Raw genomic sequence first — 21124 nt, 5'->3', positions numbered from 1 at the left:
GGTGTCTGAAATTTCACGATGCACCAGCTGTAACTTAGTGAGCTCCGCAACACATACATTGCTGTATGGTTTACCTCAAATATTTGTGGGAAGAATGTAAAAAAACCTTTGCAGTGACCCTAACTTGTCCAACAGCCGTTTTCTTTGGCTGCACAAACACTGCTGACGTCACACAGCTAATCAGCTACAGTCATGCGAGTGCACAAACCAGAGTAGCTTCAGCTCAGTCTCAACCTAATGCATAGTAAAGCCTCAGACTTTTGTCATCCTTCATGCACACAAACCCAGACATGTTACTGCGATGAAATTAGCATGACCTGCTTCAGTCTCCACTCTTATTCCAAGATCAAGTGAATTAATCTCTTACTAAACCAATGAAAACATGATGTTTTACACAGTACTGAACAAAAACAACTAGCTCACAATTGACACAAGCTTAAACTTACTTTATCTGAGCACCAATTTGTATTTGTGTTGACTCAGTTTGACATGAAAAGTACTGATGAAATAGCAGACTTACTTTCCACTTCACCACCACATGTTGTTTAATCTGCATAATCTGGTCTCGACAACAACAGAGATAAAACAAAAACTTTACTGGAAAGATAAAACCTATGACCTCTATGTAAACTTCATTTTATAAAGACAAGTTTCCAACAGCGGCATGGGAGCCAACAACATGGTGCTGGACCAGCAATATTTCTGGACTTAAAGTTAAGCAAAAAAAAAAAAAACAAAGGAACATCCATTCGCCACCATTTTTATTCTCAGGTGGAGCCATTTAAAATATAAGTCTTCATTCCTTGAAATGACAGTAGGGCAGGAAAGTGATTAAGATCTGACACAAAGCTCGAACATGATTGATTATTGACAGGTAAATTGTAATGACTGAATGAATATCATGCTCTTTTTCATAAAGCTTTAATATGCAGTTTAGGTTTTGTTACTGTTATGTTTAAGTCCAGAATTAATAAAAGGATAATATACATTTAATAAAAATACGGTGCATGGACAAGACACTGTTAGCAAAGGGAGCATGGTTTACAAAACATCTTCATTACTGCCAAAGTATGGAGCAAAATTAAAAGCATAATTTAGAAGAAACAGTAAAAAGCCAGCTTGGTCAAGATTGTTTGTTTCTTGGTCCTTATTGCTTCTTCAGAATGCCTTCTGTAAGACACCAGCTGATTTAAACCACATGATATATTTCACTAGAAGATGAAAAACAAAAAATCATGAAAATGTTGAAAAAGAAAACTACTCCTACAGTATATAACTGATGCAGTTTTTGAAATTATTTGAGCTTGAAATCATTCCCCAAAAGTCAACCATTTGGATTCTTCTTTTTTTGTTACTAGCCTGTCTTTTCTGAATACATTTGTGAAAAGTTACAGTGCTTTACTCTGATATGTGTAAATGTAAAAACTGCCTAAATAGTTTCACTCCCTAAACTGCATCACAATGTTTAGAGCCATTATACTTGATTTTCCTAAGTGTTTTTTGACTTGTCATAAAATATTTGGTATCTTTTGCAGCAGTCTCTGAAAGTTTGGATAAAAAACAACCAGCTGATAAAGATACTAAAACTCAAATGTATGCAGTCAAACGCTGACACATCTTCTTTGATTTAAAAAAGTGAGTTTGTAAAGTGCTGCAAAAACACACTGCTGTGCTCAAAATAAAGACAAATCAGATGACTGAGGTAGAATATTAACTTAAAAAAGATACATACTTGGTAAAAGCATAATTCATTGAAATACTGCATTAATAATGATAATACTATAACTAAATAAAAAAATGGCTTAAGTTGAATTATACTCTGGATCCTTCATTTTTAAAAAGACCATTACATAATCAAGGTTTCCCCTCAGAGCACCTTGGCTGAAAAGGTGCCGCAGTGAATGGGTCATCCAATGCTCTTCCCCCTATGGTCCAGGAATAGAGAGGCCCCACAGCCACTGAACCCACGGCGGCCTGCTGACCGATCCTGGAGACAACCCGGTGCACCGCCAATGGCTGCTGGACCAGAGGTGTCTCCATTTGCAGGGAAGAGCCCTGAGTAGTGAGAGGCTGAGGAGCAGCAAGAGATGATACTAGGTTAAGGTGACACTGTTTGCTAGGTTGGATCTGCTGTGGACTAGAAGTAAATATGTGAGAGTAAGCAGAAACAGGATTGGTGGTTTCCTGCCTCTTTCCAAATGGTGCCTGGAGGAAAACATCAGATGGCTCAGCAGGTTTATAAGACGCACAAAAGGCAGAGCTGCTGAATGGCATCTTGCTCTCTTTTCCTTGTGTTTTAAAAGGGGCCAGCTGGAAAACATCAGAGGAAACTGGGCTGTTTTGAAGCTGCAAGTGGGGCACTTGGTTGACCGGTATAAAATGAAGACTGGTGGAAGTAGTTGATATTATCTGGTGTTGTATGTTCCTGTCATCATATGACAGAAAGTGTTTATCATAGCCACATGAAGCAGTCCTCTGCTGACTGTTCAACCTTTCACTCTTCACAGATAACTGCACAGAAGTCCCGGCGCTTCCCAGTGCATTACTGGAGAGCTCCCTCTGCAGGTCTGTGTGTGGAAGAAATGGGAAATAAAGGTTTCTTGAAACAGTGTTGGTGATGAACAGAACAAGTAAGTTTATCTGAACATGTTTTTCAAATGGATCAAACCCTACTGACAAATCTTTTTGTCAGTAGGGTTCTTTTTTATAACCACACTTAAAAATCTTTAGGATAAATACATTTTAAATTTGGCTACTAAAGACTTGTGACCAGAATATGTACTAAGTGATAGATTTTATACTTGAAAAACAAGTAGTTATTACAAATCACAAGCACATAATTTTTTATTTGTGTACTGTAATATTCTTGATACTTATGGACTAAAATACATAAGCTGATACAGGTGTCCTATAAGTACAATAGTTGACATTGTGTCTAATCAGGTTTTAGTAAAAATAAAATCCTGACCCATTCAACAACAGGTATTGTGCCCACCTGTTTAGGAAAGCGAGAAATTACTTAGGATGCAAGACGCACAAATGTAAAAACAAAAAAGGATTGAGATTTTAAATGGGGCATAAAGCTTGTGTTTGGTCTTACCTGAGTAGTCTTAACCTGTTACCCAAGTAGAATAAGACATTGATTAGTGCATTAATGCTTAACCTACCCTACAAATGTATGTTACATACTAAAAAATAATTTACTATATTAAATGCCCAACTTCACGCTCATCTTTGCATACAAGTCTGATTAGAAACAAATACAAATGTGTACAATAATTTGGGATGGCACTCAAAACATTTCAGATTCATGACAGAATAGTTTGATTGGAAAGCCAAGCTCTTTTGTTCCATAAATTTTTGTTCCTTGTCAAAACCTGATGACTACACTACCACAATACAATGCCAGGTATGTTAAGTTAGTACCAGGAGCAGACTATGTGCAAAAAAGCAGAAAGCTCTAATTTCTTTTAAATTTGGAATATATTTGCTGGCCACATCTGCTCTGCTACACTCTGCCCAATGCTTCCAGTAGCCAACATATGGAAATTACGATAAATAAGATTTCTCCAAAATGTATAAATCAAAGAGAAATCATTGAAATTATCTAATAGGGTAGAAGGACGAGCCTCACTTCAAAACTATTAAAATGCAATCTCTCTGCACCTCTGCCCATACTGATCAATGATTCTGGGTCACAGGAGGCTTTGACAACGCCTCTTTTTGGAACATACTTTTTTTTTTTAAAGTTAAATACTTTAGCTATAACTGAGAATGTTAACAATAATCACACAAGAACATTTAACAATTAATAGTCAACACGCTGACATTCACATTGGTATTTTATTTGCCACCCCTTTATAGTTCTTTAATTATCTCACAAAAATAGAAGGAGCACATGATACCACGCAGGTTTAGGCCATAAAGACAAGAGGCATCTCAAAACACTCAATAGTATCAGATAATTGACAGCTTTCATTTTTGGCAAAACAACAGAGAAAATGAGGGGCTTCTGTTTCACATCAAGGACTAATCTTATGACCTGTTTGGCTTTACCGATCACAACATCACACAGGCGGCTACAGGGGACAAAGCTCAGGAGTTGCATAGGTTCAAACAGTTACTGCAAATGACTGAGCTTTTCAGTGGAAGGATTATAAAGAGGATGATAAAAAAAAACACAAAAGGTTCAGTTGCACATGCACTACCTACAGTAAACACGCCCAAAAGAGACTTTTATGTTGAAACCTACCACTCTTTTAAGTTAATTTAGATAATAAAAGGATATGTCAAGTTCTATGTCAGTGAGCTCTACTCAAAATACTCTCAACCCCTCAAACTTCTTTATTGACAAAGGACATGTGGGTAGGTTACCAACTTTGCTCCTCTACTTTTTGGCACTTTTCACAGAATCTAGATTTAACATGTGATAGTGTGAAATTTGTTTTGTACCACTGCTTTGACTTTGGTTATTAAGAAAATAACAACATTTTAATCAATAATCCGTGTGTAATTATTGTGCTTCTACCACCATTAAACATAATATACTTTAATTTGTCATTCAAATTTTTTGCTGAAATCACAAATCCTGATTGACATCCATTTCCAGAATAGAGTATTTTCAGTAGATCTAACAAAACAAAGTACTGTTAATGTACACTAGATGCTATTTAAGATCATTTTCTAACATGACAAAATGGAAAAAAGAAGGTGGAAGGTCTTCCTACTGAGGGAAACACGATGACTTTGTTTCATCCAACAGAAACATTAATATTGCTGATTGGAGCTGATTTTTTTTAACCTTAGACAGCTCACTTACATTGATGCTTGAAAGTTTGTGAATTCCTTACAAATTTCTGCATACATATGACCTAAAACATGATCGGATTTTCACAAGTCCTGTACATAAAGTACATAAAGGGAACTCAATTAAACAAATGACATTTTAGAAAAAAAGTGCTTGTTCACAAACTTTGAAGTACCACAGTAAAACTGACTTATAATCAAACCCATTGCTACAGCAACAGTGTTGTACTGTATCTTCACTGTAAACAGTTTTCACATTTCACAGAGCCCCTCACAAATTACATATCAGACAAATTCTCATAAATGTAACACGGAGCGCAGGCGTCCAGAGGACAGTGAGACTGGGGAGCAATAACCCAATATGTATTCAACTCTCAGATAGAGTGACGTAGCTTGGACTACCTGAGAGAATTTTAAGGGGGTGTGTGCTTTCAGAAGAGACTCTAATGGCAACATAACCGTCGCCATATTTGCAGCAAACAACAACACAAGTAGGCTACTGGAAAACACATCCAACAATTCTGACTCCACACACACATACATACTTATCCATAACACTGTATACCAACACACATGAACATAACTTTCAACAACACTGCCATGCTGTGATATGAACTCTGTGGTCACTAAAAACGGTAAAGCAAAACAAAGCTTTTACAAAGCACAACTTCAGAAAAGGTTTAGCAATTAAAAACAGGACTATGATTCAAGAAGTTAAGTTCCCACTTTCCAGAAAACTGTCAATTGTTTAGAGTAAAAATATAATCCTTCATCACTCCGTGTAAACACACAAAACACAGGCTCACTTTCTTTTCACAAAGGTAGAATAGGACATGGGATTTAGCCTCATCTTTAAGGCTAAACAAAGACTAGAATTATCATCTATACATTTGAATGTACTGACATTTACTGAGTAGATATAACCAAGAAAAAAACGTTCTCAACGCACAAAGAGGAATGCATTTTTATATATATTTATATATATATATATATAATGTATATAGAATATTCTTCAATATTATTCAGATTATGGTTTTAAGAATTCTAGATATTTTTATCATAGACTCATTTATTTTTTACATTCATTCTCTAACACTCTATTCATATTAACATTTATTAACAAGAAAACAATGTCATGTTTTATATATATGGTGTCATATATAAAGTATATATGACAGATTTCACGAGTAAAGCAATATGTTTTCCACAAGTAAAGCCTCATGACAATGACTTCTTATATACATGGGAAGATTAAGCAATTGTATGGTATGGATGAGAGCCTGCTGGGAATGCAGTATGTATTTACATAAATCAGGAGTAAAAAAAGGACAGGAATGTAAGGAAGGATTGCACGATGTGGGATGGATGTTTGTGTAAATGTTTTAAACAAGGGTAAGTAAGAACTGTTTTTTTATGAGCCACATTACTATGTCTTTTAGTGCCAACAAATTACCTGAATAGTCATCAATATTTTGACTGGCTGCATTTCTACCATTTCCTATTATTGTTGAATATTTAAACTATTTTCATGTTTTCATGCATTTTCTATTGCCATGGCACACTGCGATAACCAAAACAAATGACTTCAAGTTATTATTTTAGCACACATTTAGAATCAACTTTTTAAATAAATACAAAACAATAGGGAATGAGAACATATCCCTGTGTTAGAAGCAGCCTACAGTTTGTCTGGAAATCAAGTTGCAAGACAATTTGTGTTATAGTTGTATTTAAGTTCAGCAGATACTGTACACTAAAGACTCCACCTGTCATCAGTTTGCATCACAGATTATTTTATGGCACTTCACTGTTTATTCTGAAAAAGGAAACATGTGTTCTGCTTTTAGGTCAATCACAATAACTTCATGTAGTGTTTGTGCTGCAGAGGGAGAAGCAGAAAAAAACAGACACGTGGGACAAGTGTTAGTGGCTATACTGTTTCCAGACTGCCAATCAGTTTGATATATTTTTTCCGTCTAATATATAGAAGGTATAAACTATATACCATCCAACATCTTTAGGCTGGCAGAGGTAATGTTTATGGCATTGTGCAAATCAGGCTGCATCAAGTTACATTGAGTTTCCCCCTCATAGAATAAACAAATTTAGTTATGGTTTAACTTTAAAATGTGCAAATAATTCCAGGGAGGAAAATGTAAAAAGGCATACAACAACAAATTCACTTGTGCACAATAATAACTACAACCACTTATAACTATGCCTATTGTACACTACAATAATGATCTTCTATTGTTTGCTATTAGACAAAATGCAATATTGTTTAAACAAACTGGATAGCAATATTATATTCTGATTGACAGAAAGACACAACGTTTAATGATCTTAAAGGATGATGTTAGTGTACTTTTCAACTTGAAAACAATGAAGTGTATATGATTTGTAGAGACTATACAAGAAAGAGAAAATATGAGTGAGAGATGAGAGATGAAGAGAAGCCAGACAATGCAGTTTATACAGGGGAGAAGGCAGGAATGGAGAAGCACTGAAAGGTGAAAGTGATTTCTACTGTAGGAACTACAATGAAAATGACAGCCAGGGGATGCAGGAAGCTAGCTATGACAACAGTGTTGGTTGCCGTTATGTGGTGCCAGTATATAATCCAGTGTTACAGCTTCTACAGGGGGCCTACAAGTCGATGAGCTGGTCCACCAGCAGCAGGGAGCGGGCCAAGCTGGGCAGGCTGGATTCAGAGTCGCCACTGTTACTGCGCGAGTGGCCTCCTGAAACTGGCCGGAGAGACAAGGAGGAGGCAGGGGGGACAAGACGAATACAGGCAAACAGAGGGGAGGAGAAGCAGAGGAGCGGGAGTCACAACAAGCACAGCAGTTTTTAGGAAGAGGGAGAGAGGCAGAGAACAAGAGAGAAAAGAGAGGACAGAATTTACCCAATTACCTATACGGATTTCCAAACATTCTGAGGGTATACAATAGTTCAGACAACAGATACTGTTTTCGGTAAGTCTGACTGCCATTAAAATAATGCCTGGATGTCTATAATCAAGAAAACAATCTTGACCCACTTTGTCTTGCTTGTGGAGTCTTACCTTGGGAATTCTTTCGGCCTGTGACAGGAATAGGATCAAACTCATCCTCCGTACCTGCCTCTTTACTGGTTTGCTGGGGCTCAAAATCAGAGATCAGTAGAGAGGAGTCTTCGAGGAAAAAACAACATTGGTTACTGAGTTAGAAAAGGTTTTTATATTTAAAACCTTTTCTAACTATATAATGTATAATGACAAGAAAAAGAAACACAGAGGCCAAGTAAGCATATAGTTTAAAAAAGTGTTTGACTCTAGTAAGTGTGTTTCCTCCATATGATAAAAACTTTTACAAAATCAGTAGCTATGGCCAAAACACATCTGCGGCGCTCTAGTGGAACAAATGCCGTTTGATTTGAAGATATCGGTACTAATTAGGATCATGCAGCTGGTGCACAGGCAGGTTGTGATTCTGAGTTGGCACTGTCAACAACAGTCAAATGCCTTTGTTCGCCAGCCGAGAACAAACAACTAAACCACATCTGTGGATCCCTAAATGTGGTTTAAAGTAAATGGTTTCCTTAATGTCAAAAGTTTATGAAGTTATGAAGATAGAGATGATTCTGCTGCCAGAAAAGATCAGCTTGCAGAACACAGTGTCATTAATATATAAAATCTGTTAACCTGCACAAGAGGTTGGTAAATTCATGTAGTTCAAGGCTGAGATTTGTTTTTAGTGGAAAATGCACTATTGAAAAGACTTCTGTATATGGTAGATTTCTGTATATGGTATTGAAGAGGTGCACAACAGTTGAAGCTAAAATGTCTCTTTTTGTTGGCCAATTACCAAAGAGGACTTTTGTCTGTCACCATTAGATTTATTAGAAAACTATTAAGTTTATAAATCTTACCAACATTAGCAAGTTATCGCTGCTTTGTTTAATAAGATTCCTTCGCCTTACCTGCTTTAGGTTGTCCTGAGTCTCCAGACAACAGACTGAAATCATCTAAAGCAGAGGAGGTGGAGGTGGGAGCAGAGGGGATGGAAGAGGTGGCACTGCTCACTGCCTGAAGGGTGGACGGACCAGAAATCAGAGAGCAACTCAGGAGGGAGTCATCTGCAGTGAGATGGTCTGGGACAGGCCAGAGGGAGACAGAAAAGAGGGTCAAGTTTTGTAATGTTTAAGTACAAAAAGGACAAGGACACTGACAGTAGACATATTGAAACCACCACTGTGACACTGGCAGATACACACACATGCACACAGAATCTTTCCCATGTGTACTCAAATGCAATTTGAGACACAGACGCCAGCTCATAGATCAAAGTGCAAACACACACACACACACACACACACCTTTAGCAGACTCCTCCACAGAGCTACCAAAGGGATCAGACAATGACAAGAGGTCAGGAAGCATGAGTGACGATGTGTCTGGAGATTTGAGTCCTTCGATCAGCTTCTCTAAAGGCCGGTGAAGAAAAAGAAAAGAAAGTTGAGCAAAATCCAATAGAACCTTTTCACACTTTTGCATTTCTCAACCCGAAGCAGCCAAGAACAGCCTGCTTAACTTCCAGAGTAAGGCATTACATGGAAACAAGTCAATTAGGCCAGACGAACGACACGTTTTAAAGTGCAAAGAGATACCATGTACTTTAATAGTCAGCATTTCACTTTGGATCATTATATTAAAGTAGGCAGTATTATGATTGTAGATGGAGGTGTCCCAAGCCACTTTTCATTGAACAAATTTGTTGCACCACAAAAAGGGGAGAATGTCTATGAAAGGGAAAGTAAACTTTTAGCTGCGGAGGAAACTGCCTCCTCTTTGTTCAGTGTAAGAGTGGAAGCTGCCAATGACACTTCTCAACTGGACCACGATTATGTTTCCAGCCCACCGCAGGTAAGAAAGCATAACATAAATGACGTATACTATTAGCTGGGATGTATGTGTTGGAAATTTTCCTTCTTCCACGTCAAGTGTTAGTAAATCTTGGAAGAATTGAAGACAGAACTCAGTGTGGTGAACCATCTTAGTTTAATACATGCCAGCATGACGAAGAACACATACATGTTGGTTTCTTCATTCATGTTTTGTGAGGGTGGTTTTTTCTTGGGTTTGAGTACAAATAGAAGGGGTTTGAGAGATACAAGTCCGAAGACACCAGCATCCATTTGTTCTTCTCCATGCCGGCATGTATTAAACTGAGATGGTTCATCACGCTGAATTCTGTCTTCAATTCTTCCAAGATTTAGTAACACTTGACCAAGGAAGATGGAAAATGTATCTCACATGTAATAGAAATGGCTGTTATGGCGGAATTCTAACCCATTTTCCTTTTCAGTCTGTTTTGTTGGCTCTAATTTAAAACGAACCAACTAAGAGGTGGAAATAGGGTTACCCATCTGCTAAGTACACATGGGTTTTGTGAAAAAGGTCTAAAACAATATCAGCTCCATGAAAAAATGTCACCAACCCAAAAGAAAAATATATAGAACAAAAGTTACCTTTCAGCTACTTGCAAATGCAGGGTTAAATAATGTATTAGGTGTTACATTTGGACTCATTTACATTTTTTGGTTGTTCTAGATTCATAGACTTATTACGCAACATGTCTGGGTTTCTCCTGGGAAATCAATCAGCATTACATAACAAAACTGATATACTAAAACAGTCTTTTTTTTTTCATTTATCTAACTAAACTAATTTGTTTCATGACAGACAAATAAAGGGGTGTTTATGTATAAACTGTAACAAGAGACTATGACATTTACCTGGTGCATCTGAGAGTTCAAGGATATGAAAAGGATCTGGGATGGCCAACAATGAAGACCCTGAATCCACATCAAGAATGGCTGATGCCCTTTCAACTGGCAAACAAAGCAATGTAATATAAAAAGATGTGTTATAATGGATAAAAAAAGCCTAAAAAGGCATTATTCATGTCTTAAATACAACACTGGGTGTGGGTGAACTTTATAAATCTTACAGACCAAATGAGGAAACTTCATATCTGCATCTCTGATATTTTTTGGATGATATAAGCCTCCAAGCTACTTTATTAGCAAATAAAGCATTTTAGTATATCAATCCCCAAACTCAAACATGTGCTAAAAGCTGCATATATACCTTTAGTGGCTACATCTGTTCAGAAGTGTTTACATTACAAATCATTGAAAAGTTAGTACTTCTTTTATTCTAACCAAAACCCTTATTTTAATTATTTGATCAACATAGGCAGCCCATGCACTTCAAAGCTCCTTCAAACTTTTGATTATTTAAGTGAATCAAGTGCATTATGTGGTTCCCGTCTTGGCTTGACCCTACATTTCTTATAGTTTATACAGTGCAATGCAGTATGCGGCATTGGATTCTGTGTCAAATGAGGAATAATTTCTTAGGATATTTTACTGTATTATTTTTCAGTCTAAGTGACCTTGCTGTAAGTCAGTTTTTGATATCAGCAATCCATACTATAGATTTTCCATAATCTGGCATTTCCAAAAAAAATCTAAATTCAGGATCTGAAAAATCCTCTATTATGCATCTGCTGGTTTCAGTTCTTCATTGGATTTTATCACATTGTCTGTACTGTGAGTTAAAACATTGTGTCCAGACACACAGTTTTTGATGTGGCTCTATGTTTCCACTTCATCACAACTTTGTAATGATGGCACTTAAGTGCATACATACTAGTTTCTTGGGATGAATTATCCACAGCTGAAGCCTGCAGACCGGGTATCAGCTCTTCAGAAGATGATGTCTCGGTTTCTGAAAGTACGTCTGGTTTAAAAAAAACAAAAACTATTACAGTCATTTCCTGTGTAATAAATGTTGAAAACAGCGTGCGCGCACACATTCTTTACCATTTGCCTGTTTGTTATCAGTTTTTAATTGCTCAGCAGTGAGATTGGAGAAGTTGTCATCGTCGAACGGGTTCCACGCTGGCTGCGACGGGGTGTTGGTGGCACCACCTGGGGCAGGAACAGTGGCTCCAGTTTTGCTTTGGTCCTGCACTGCATCACTAGCACTAAGCTGGGTGGTGCTTGGCTGAGATGTAGGTGATCTGCAGACACAAACACAAAGTTCCACATGTCCAACAATCAGGAGAAAAAAGCTGAGTTTGAACATCTCTTCATGTTTATTCCTTTAAACTTGTTTACTGGTTGAGGGCAGCATCTCCATTAGCTTCTTGTGGCTGCTTTGAATCGCTAGCTGGAACTGACAAAACACTGCTGACTGTGGTGTCACTTGGGACGCGTTGGTGGCCTGCTTCTTCACTCATCTTTGGGGAAGCAGGTGGAGTCTGAACAAAAGAGGCATGATGCAAATAAAAAAATAAATTAAAATAAGAAAAAAAGTACAACAATTCCACAGTAGAAAATTAATGATGTTTAGAGCTGTGAGGCGGCAGCACCACTTACCATTTCAACTGATTTTTGGCTGATCTCTGTAGATGCAGACTGAGCTTGGGCATCTGACAGCTGAGTTGTCTGCTGCTGCAAAGATACAGTTGTCAGGCCAGGGGCCAGTTTGCTGGGTGATGGCTGAACTGATGGCTGCTGAGCCAGACTAGCCTGCTTGCGCCGAGCTGGGCGCTGGGGTGGAGCTGGGCTGGATGGAGTCAGCGCTCCCTGTTGGGAGGTTGAGCTGATTCCAGGAGGGGATGTAGTCTGTTGCTGGACAGTTGGTTGTGCGCTTGGTTGTATGTCAGGTGTGGTCACTGGTGACACTCCTGCTGCTGTAGCCTCTGCTCCTGTCGCAGCGACTGGCTGCACAACCTGTCACACAAATGACTGGTATAGCCCAGTATTCCACCTCTCAAAAGCACCTATGAGCTTATGTGATGCACTAATTTCATGGTTTCACTTATTAACCATTAATTACTAATATCATTATGTATTCATTATCTATCTAAATGTTTTAAAATGTATATATAAATGTATAAAATGCATATAGTAAATCTGAAAAGTGAAAAATGGCCATCTAGACAATAGGGACGTGTGTTGAAATGTAATGTTTGTCAGATAACAGTCTAAAAAAAATCTATTTACATTGACATAAATTGGCAAAATAATTACTAATAATTAATACAACTACTGTAAAGACATGTATCAGTTGATGATGAACTGAACTTTACTGAAGACATAAGCATAAGTGTTTTGGCACATTTTCATACAGAAATACACTTATTAGTGTTAAATTAGCAGCTGCAGAAAGATATTTTCAGAGTAATTAGTCAGTACATACCTGCTTGTGCTGAGCTGCCGCCTGAATGGAATTGTTTTGTGGCTGGAGAAGTGGCAGAGCTGAAGTTTGCACCTTCTGTGACTGCAGTGCTGCAGCTGGCTGAGAGAGGTCTAAGCTGACTCCTGTGGGATGTTAAAACAATGATCCATGAATGGAAATATTTCTACAAAGGCAGAAGAATGTCAGTATCATTTAACATAATTTGCCTAATAGGAACATATTCTGAGCAAAATACATAAAGGATGATACAGCAATGACATCAACTGAGGAACATTTCAAAATCACTTTGGGCTAATGGTTACATTTTCTTTATTGGCACAGATCTTAACGCACATAGCTGATCTGTCTGTGTGGAGAATTGCGGTATTCAATAGGCATATCTATCTACGTCATTATCTATATTCAAAAGGTGTTTCTCTTTTTCCTGTAATGGAGAGGAGAAGAGGAATGGGATGAGTGCTGTACATACCCAGTGGCTGACCTACGCCACTAGGGAGATTAGCCCTCTTGCGAGGAGTGAGAGCAGCAGGCTGGATGGGTAGGATGCCAGCAGCAGGCTGGGTGTGGGCTGCTTTGGGCCTCTGGCGTGGTGTGATGGAGGTTTCAGTGGTAGGAATTGGATCTGTCAGTCTGGCAAGAATAAGAGGATGTTGTCCTTCTTGTTAATCAAGGCAAGCAGTGTTACCATAATTATTTAATGAGTATCAGAATACTGACTGTCCTTAATTACATCCACAAAATTTAGTGTTGCTACAGCTTTATTGCTTGCCTGGGTTTAGTCTGGCTCTTCTTTGCAGCAGCAGCCTCACTCGCTTTGATCGGCTCAGGAAGTTTAGAAGGAATTGGAGAGTTCTGGATTACAAAAGAAAATTAAAAACAATACACGAAAGAAGTATTAATGATACAATTACACAGGCTTCTTATAATTTAAAAATGCCTTAATATCATTGAGGCTAATAACTATTTTCTAGTGTATGTTTCTACTGAATCCAGGAAAATCAATTGATGATTAGAGAAAGCAAAGCAAATCCAAGAATTTCACCTGACCTTGGTGCTGAAAGTGACTGACCTTCACATTCTGAACAGGACAGGTCCGCTGAGCTAGTTTAAAAGCAAAGTAGGACACCAGGTAGATATCTGGTCTTTTGTCTGGGTCTGGCTCCAGCATGTACCCTGAAGAACACCATAGACAAACAAGGATGAAGCTCATGACGTGGAGAGCCGATAAATAGACATTCACAATTAAACCACAAATAAAATTTTAATTTGTCTGAATTTGTTTTTGAAAACATGAATAGAAACATTTCAGAAAGACTAACGAATGAGGCAGTGAAGATCATAAGAGTAGCGGGAGTTATCTGGAATTGTGAAACTGCCATCACAGATGGCCACCTGGCTTTCACCAAAGGGCAGAGTGAAGAAGCACAACTTGTACAGCAAACAACCCAGTGCCTGGAGAAGACAATCACATGCACGCCCCGTCATACCAAAGACAAACATAAAGAGGATAAGAAAGAAACGATTATATCGTTAAAAAAAAACTTTTCCCATCTAAACACCAACAATTCTAAAATTACAAAGGGGGTTCATGTCACAGAAGCAAACTTTGTTTATACTTTTATGTAGAAATGATCCCTAAATCCGCTACTAAAAATGCCTATATGTTTGATATGTCAATCATAGGCCAAGATGTCGCAAACTCACCCAGATATCTGCTTTTGTTGTGATAATCTTGTTATTGTAAAGGTTTACCATCTCAGGGGCACGATATGATAAGGTTGTGTACCTAAAATGACAAAAATAAGTAAGAATACAGCAGTAATAAATTAGAAAGTAAGCATTCTTTTTAAAATGTGGCAATGAAATACACAGCCTATTGAATAATAAAAGTAGTGATTTTTTTGTAGCAAATTAAATTTTGAATCAAACAAGACCTCCTTTGCGCACACATCATGATAAGTTCAGGTGTTCAGCGCAGAATCCTACGGTTGAGGTTTAGATGAGGATTACAGTTGTTAGACTTTAATTAGTCCATAAAAACAACAAAGAATTATGTAAAAAAAAAAAGTTCTAATGAATCAAAGCTGCAAATATTGCCAAATATGATATGAAGAGGCACAAACTTTTTTATCTCTTCCTCTACAGTGGCCACTCCTTCAGTCTGTGGACTCTGGAACTTGTTAGTGGCACTGCCAAAGTCGCACAGCACATAATAACCCTTGTCATGCAGGAGGATGTTCTCCACCTGTAGATACACAAGAGGTAATTTGGTTAAGTACAAGATGGGGTTAAACATGAAAGGACCCGCCTGGGACTTTCAGTTTCAGGAGGTGGTGCGATAATTCAAAGAAACTCAAACAACAGTTTGAGTTTCTTACCTCCTGCAACAATCACATTATGACATGTAGATTGAAGGCAGAGACTTTTCAAGTTTTAAGTCTGTGTTATCTGTTCTGCATTTGTTTTCATATGGATTATAGCTACCAAATGAGAGCAACTTAAAGTATATACCACACTGCAGTTTGCCCTCTCTGTGCTATTAGCCCAATGCATAATTAAACTCAGCATCACTTCACACATATCAATCATGATTCTTCAAAAGACATCTGTTCGTGATGACCTAAAAATATGCGTACCCCTGTGATGCCTCCCCTTAGAACAAAAATTACTAATGTATCACCTTAAGGTCTCGGTGGATGATAGGTGTCTTTTGCTGGTGGAGGCGGGAAACAGCATCACAGGTATCACAGAAGATCTGCAGCACCTCAGCCTCAGTGAAGCCAGTCTGCAGCCTCTGGTTCATCAGATTGACCACCTGCCCTCCTGCAAGTAATACCCAATTGTACAGAAGCAGAAACAACATGGGAAATCAACTTCATTTTATCATTTTTAATAGGTCTGTTATTCTATTTAAACACTGATATTGTTCTGACCTATTGTGTAATAAAGGTTTTATTTTTATCATTAAACACAATATGCATACTACAACACAAATTCATTCTAAAACTGCTGCTCAAACTTTTAAATACTACAATCAATGCATGTAGCTGCAGCCACATCTTATCTCCCTTTCAGCACTCACCCTTGCAGTAGTCCATAAGTATGAGAACCTCCCATACATCCCTCGACCCCATGGCTGTGATACTGGAATCCAGATAACCAACGATATTCTTGTGCCCAATGAGGTCTTTCTGCAAAAGCAACCGTTCAACAACATTACTACACAATAGGGGGCACGAGGTTTGCATCTTCTATAATTAAACAATTTTCAAGTATCTATCAGAAAGTATGCCTTGCAATTAAAAAAATTGAATTAAGAAATTGTTTTAATAGTTTATAGAGAAAGAAGTAATGCAAATATTAATGTGATAAACAATTAATTTGACGTAATCAGTGTGAGTTGAGATGCAGTGTGGGGGCATCACCTGCAGAGGGAGCTACAATGAGGAGCTGAAATCAGGAATCTATTAGGTAATGAAAAAGCCCCAACTACTGCAGCTGATGTGAAGCCCTGCCTGTCTATGCCTTTGTGTTTGTTTACAGAGCCTTCTTACTTTTCTCTGTGTGTGTGTGTGTGTGTGTGTGTGTGTGTGTGTGTGTGTGTGTGTGTGTGTGTGTGTGTGTGTGTGTATATGAGTTAGCAAGAGAAAAAATGAGTAAGGCTAAGAGGTAAAGAATACACTGTATGCTAAGGAAGAATGCAGAAATGATAATTAACAAAGAACATTTGTACATTAATGTATCAACAGCATCAAATTCAGTATTATTTAAAATACATTGTTTTTTTAGTGTAGTACTTGTACTTTAAGTAAAAATTAAAGCATGATTTTTTTTTTGTACGTATAGAATATAGTATAGAATTTGAAGTGGTTCTTCTTTTTGTAGTGGAGTATATTTTAGGGAAATACTTGCACTTTTACTTAAGTATTGAATTTGTGTACTTCTACCACCTCTATCAAAGGTTATTGTTGCTTTCAAAAGCAAAACAGTTTGGATTTTACTATGTACTATGTTACTATGCATGTGTTTTGTTAAATGTTTACTGAGCCTGGCACTTTTTAGTAATTTGAACCTCTATTGCTTCCTTCCTTCCTTCCTCAGTTTTCCTTTAAAGAGATAATTAGCTTTGTGAACAGACCCTGACCTCAGTGAATGCTATAAGGGTGCTATAGAACTATACAATGACTTTGTGAAAGAGCTGCAAGAAAAATTTAATTTTGTAGTAGACTACTATGCCATACATATCTACTTATAGGCTCATCGTAGTTTTTCTTCTCACTGTTACTAGCATGTGAGCCTTATGAAATTATACCCGGGAAGGACATAGAATTTATTATAAACTTGTCAAAAGCAAGGGGAAAAATCACAACTTCAAGATGGGAACAAAAATAAATGCAGAAAACAATAATGTCCCAACCTAGAAGTAGATGGTGTGGAATTCATTTTATTAGTCATTGGGATTAAATGTTTGTATTTTCCTGCTCCAGTTTGTGTGAGCTTGCAGCTGTGCACAGGACTATTATCTTTTGAGAATTAAGAGTTCATGTTTGTATAACCTCTACAACTTATTCTACTGAACATCCCAGGGGAGGGGAGTAGAACATGTAAAACAATGCTATGATAACAAAAAACAATCCTAACAAAATCCAGATAAATACATTCACAACAACCATCTAACATTCCTGCTGCAGGCTAAATGTGTACTGAATATAGCATTTGTCTCTGGCCAGAATAAGGCAGTTGTGGATTTCTTAAAAATGTCTACATACAAAGAGAATTGCACATGACATTTGTTTGGAAGTTGACTTATATGTGGTTTTACCCAGAATACAAAACCACAGGAGCTCAGCGCGAAAACAAGCAGACAAATGTTTCATCTCAGGAACTTACCATTATTTGAATCTCACGATTGCACACCTGCAGATCATGCTCATTATTGACATACATCCTCTTCAGGGCGCAACGCACCCCTTGATTTGTTCGCACAAGGAACACAATTGCAAAACCACCTGCAGGATTGAGAAAGAAACTAAATTTAACTGGTAGCCCTCAAACACATGACAGATGTGCCAGTAAAATCTGGACAGTAAACAGCTAGGTAAAAACCTTAGAAGTCCATGCTTCGTGATTCATACAGATACAAAATAGGGTTTAGGTGTTTATTTAGCATCCTACTACTCTCAGAAGTTTACTTAGGGCATTTAGAATATTTAAATGTCATGCTAATGTTTCAATCCAATTACTTCAACAACTGTTGCATAGTGTGTCAATGTAGCCTTACATCAACATGAACAAATGGTGCAGCCTTATAGTGTTATGTATTAGTCATGTTATTGCTGCAGGGTTTACGTAGAGGCCTACATTGGGGCCTAACCATCTGGTATAGCTCAGACCACAAATTCACTTGGCGGGGTTTAGATGTGACAGAGTCATCAATTTCAGGCAGACACTGCAGCCTATGCTGCATCCTAAACTTGATGATATAGTATTATATGGCACAGTGACATTTTAAATCTGCAAAAGACATCTATGAACGTGAGTATACAGAGAAAGGTTATCCATGCAATTCTGATGCAAATATTGAAGTACAGTACGTGGAGACATTCTCAATGACATACTGCATAAACTACAAAATTATGTTGCTCAATCCATATTCAATACTTGTAAGCAGTATATCTAAAAACCACAATGTAATGTTGCGTCATATGATATCCATTAAATAGATGTTTAAACACTAAAATTGAGGAATAAAAAAATAATTTCTTTCCCAGTTTAAATAATGAATAAAATGACTGGATAGGTCAAGTACAGGCCTCTGCTTCTGCATGCTATTGTGTGCTGCTGAAGAGTCTTGGAAAGTGCCTATACTGCTTGTATTTATAAAGAAATCCAACCAATTTGAAAATCCAATCTTTTGATCTGCTTTACAGCAGTATTCATTTAATAATTTCAATGAGCTGCTTCGACTCTTGACGCCAGGTACTGTATTCTCCATATCCTTGATTCACAGTTGTGAGTCATAAAGAAGATAAAAAGAAACTTGTGCTAGGCAGAGTCCAGCTGAGAGATGGCAGTGGCCTCGTGTTTTGAATATATGCATCTAAGACAGACACCGTGGATGTAAATCTCCATCATTCCTGTGGGTATGGCATAAAGTAACATTCCTGTCATGTGACTCATGCATTTGGCCTGAGCATGCAGGGCAAACGTCATACTCTCGGTTTAACAACACACATGCAATATAAAAGCATCGTCTGGTCTGTACAAGCCCTTCTCACCTTCAGCAATAATCTCCTCAACAGTGACTTGGTGGCGCCCGACAGCGAAGTTTCTTCCAATGAAATTTCCGCCTGCATGGCAGGACCCAGAGCTGCCACCACCTCCTCCGGAACCAGGCCCAGAGTTGACCAACTCCCGACGAGAATCAAAGAACTTCCTCATGGTGTCGAAATGACAGGAGTGTTTGCGACTTCAATCAAAGACGCACAGATGCTTGCAGATGCTTGTTTCCTGTATACTGAATAACGGCACTGGTAGATAATACAGGTCAGGCTGTAAATCTAATGAGCCAGACCATTCAAATAAGTCTATTTGCAGCCTGGAACATGCAGTGGTGCCTTTGCCACTTATGATTATATTGAAACAACCCAGATTTTTGGTGGCAAATTTCCCATTTGTTTGCCAAAACAAGCCAGTTGGTGACAGCTAGAGCGGCTACGACTAGCTGTTATATAAGTAAATTTCACCACCCAGGAGGCTAAAGCATCTCGGAGAAAGTATTTCTTTAGCTATCCATCGAGCTGTTCATGGTCGACTGCTGATGATGATGATAACGTTAGCTCCTTCTCCATCTCGTCCAGCCATTACCAAGCTAGCTGAGTGCTAGTTACTTACGCGCTATGACATTTCTTGTAAGGTTATCCAGGTTATCCTCTGAAGATATTGTCTGTGAGTACGACGTGTCCGATTGGTAACTTGTGTAATAACGTAGCCCAAAAAATATTTCCATTCTCATTCAAACGAAGCCCCTGTGTGTTGCCACATAGCTGCCCGTCTAGCTATTTAAATGCTTCCATCTTCAATAAAACTGATTTTTTTGTGTGTGTGTTAGCTAACGCATTAGCGCGATGCAGCCTCTCATCAACACGAACAAGCGCAGTCGACATCAAACTGAAGCGTCCGTGTGTCGCAACAGTAGCTGCATGGGACAAACCACGAAATCTGTCATCTATCGACACATTAGACAGATGTTTCTACCCAGCAGCCTAATCTCTGCAACCACAGCAATCTTTGGCTGCCAGCGATATCGCAACATCCTAGCTGTTGCTGTTGAGGAGCGGAAGGAATTCTGGGTATTGTAGTTTAGCGTGCAGCTGCAGCCTCGCACCTCCTCCTCCTCCTGTGGTCATATGCTGCTTTCTTTCTGTATTTGAGAAGCGGAAAAACAAAAACACTACCAGCCTAACAACTTTCCACCCATCAGGCATAACAGTATGACGAACTGTGCAATTTAATTCAATCCAATATTTTTCCATGAATTCCACTTTTACAGTGTCATAAGGTTTAAAATGTTACAATTGATCAGTTTTTAGGTTGAAACGGTCAGAAAGGTGATCATTTTACAATATGTTGATTCTTGAGATCAAAGTGTGCAGTGCAATCATACAAGGGTGCATTATAAGAAGAAACAGTTCTAATGAAAACCATTGTAAAAGTAGAATTCATGGCAGAGCCACAGATTGCATTAACTTGCACAGTTGGTCATAATGTTATACCTCTAATCATTTAAATTAGAACATACACCTAATCAGTGTATGTTCTGATTTAAATGTATCATTATCAATTTCCATATTTCCTACCAAGACAAAGTAAGTGGCTAACAATTCCCACTACAAGTAGAGGTACTGCTTATTTACTTAGTTAAGTACTAAAATGCACCTAAAGCAATGTATTTAAACACCAGTTGATGCAGATGATGCAAGACTAGTCTAGTGTTTTTTGACAAACTTGGTAGAGGCAATTTATAGTATTTATAAAAAGTATGTTCAAAAATCTAAATCTAAAATA

At 38.0% G+C, this 21124-nt stretch overlaps 1 protein-coding gene across 3 annotated transcripts; it reads right to left on the bottom strand.

Annotated features, from left to right (window-relative positions):
• Positions 1 to 744: 744 nt before the first annotated feature.
• Positions 745 to 20412, bottom strand: aak1b (AP2 associated kinase 1b). 3 transcript variants are annotated; one of them, XM_067483638.1, is made up of 20 exons: positions 19336 to 20412; positions 17948 to 18066; positions 16140 to 16248; positions 15738 to 15880; positions 15181 to 15302; positions 14762 to 14843; positions 14377 to 14509; positions 14127 to 14230; positions 13827 to 13909; positions 13527 to 13687; positions 13058 to 13179; positions 12232 to 12588; positions 11971 to 12113; positions 11674 to 11873; positions 11501 to 11590; positions 10582 to 10677; positions 9163 to 9270; positions 8767 to 8937; positions 7871 to 7978; positions 745 to 2567 (listed from the first exon to the last, which is right to left on the bottom strand). In XM_067483638.1, the coding sequence occupies exons 1-20, from the start codon at positions 19496 to 19498 to the stop codon at positions 1855 to 1857; spliced, it is 3327 nt and encodes a 1108-aa protein (XP_067339739.1). In that variant the 5' UTR covers positions 19499 to 20412; the 3' UTR covers positions 745 to 1854. The 3 variants fall into 3 exon arrangements, with proteins under 3 accessions (XP_067339739.1, XP_067339741.1, XP_067339740.1); XM_067483639.1 differs by lacking the exon at positions 745 to 2567 and adding an exon at positions 3809 to 7553 and having other exon boundaries at positions 19336 to 20411; XM_067483640.1 differs by lacking the exons at positions 15738 to 15880; positions 16140 to 16248; positions 17948 to 18066; positions 19336 to 20412 and adding an exon at positions 14992 to 15039.
• Positions 20413 to 21124: the final 712 nt, after the last annotated feature.

The sequence above is a fragment of the Channa argus genome, chromosome 18 (assembly GCF_033026475.1).
Source record: "Channa argus isolate prfri chromosome 18, Channa argus male v1.0, whole genome shotgun sequence".
Classification (NCBI taxonomy): domain Eukaryota; kingdom Metazoa; phylum Chordata; class Actinopteri; order Anabantiformes; family Channidae; genus Channa; species Channa argus.
Note: the sequence above shows the minus strand (reverse complement) of the source record. Positions and strands in the feature narration are given on the sequence as shown.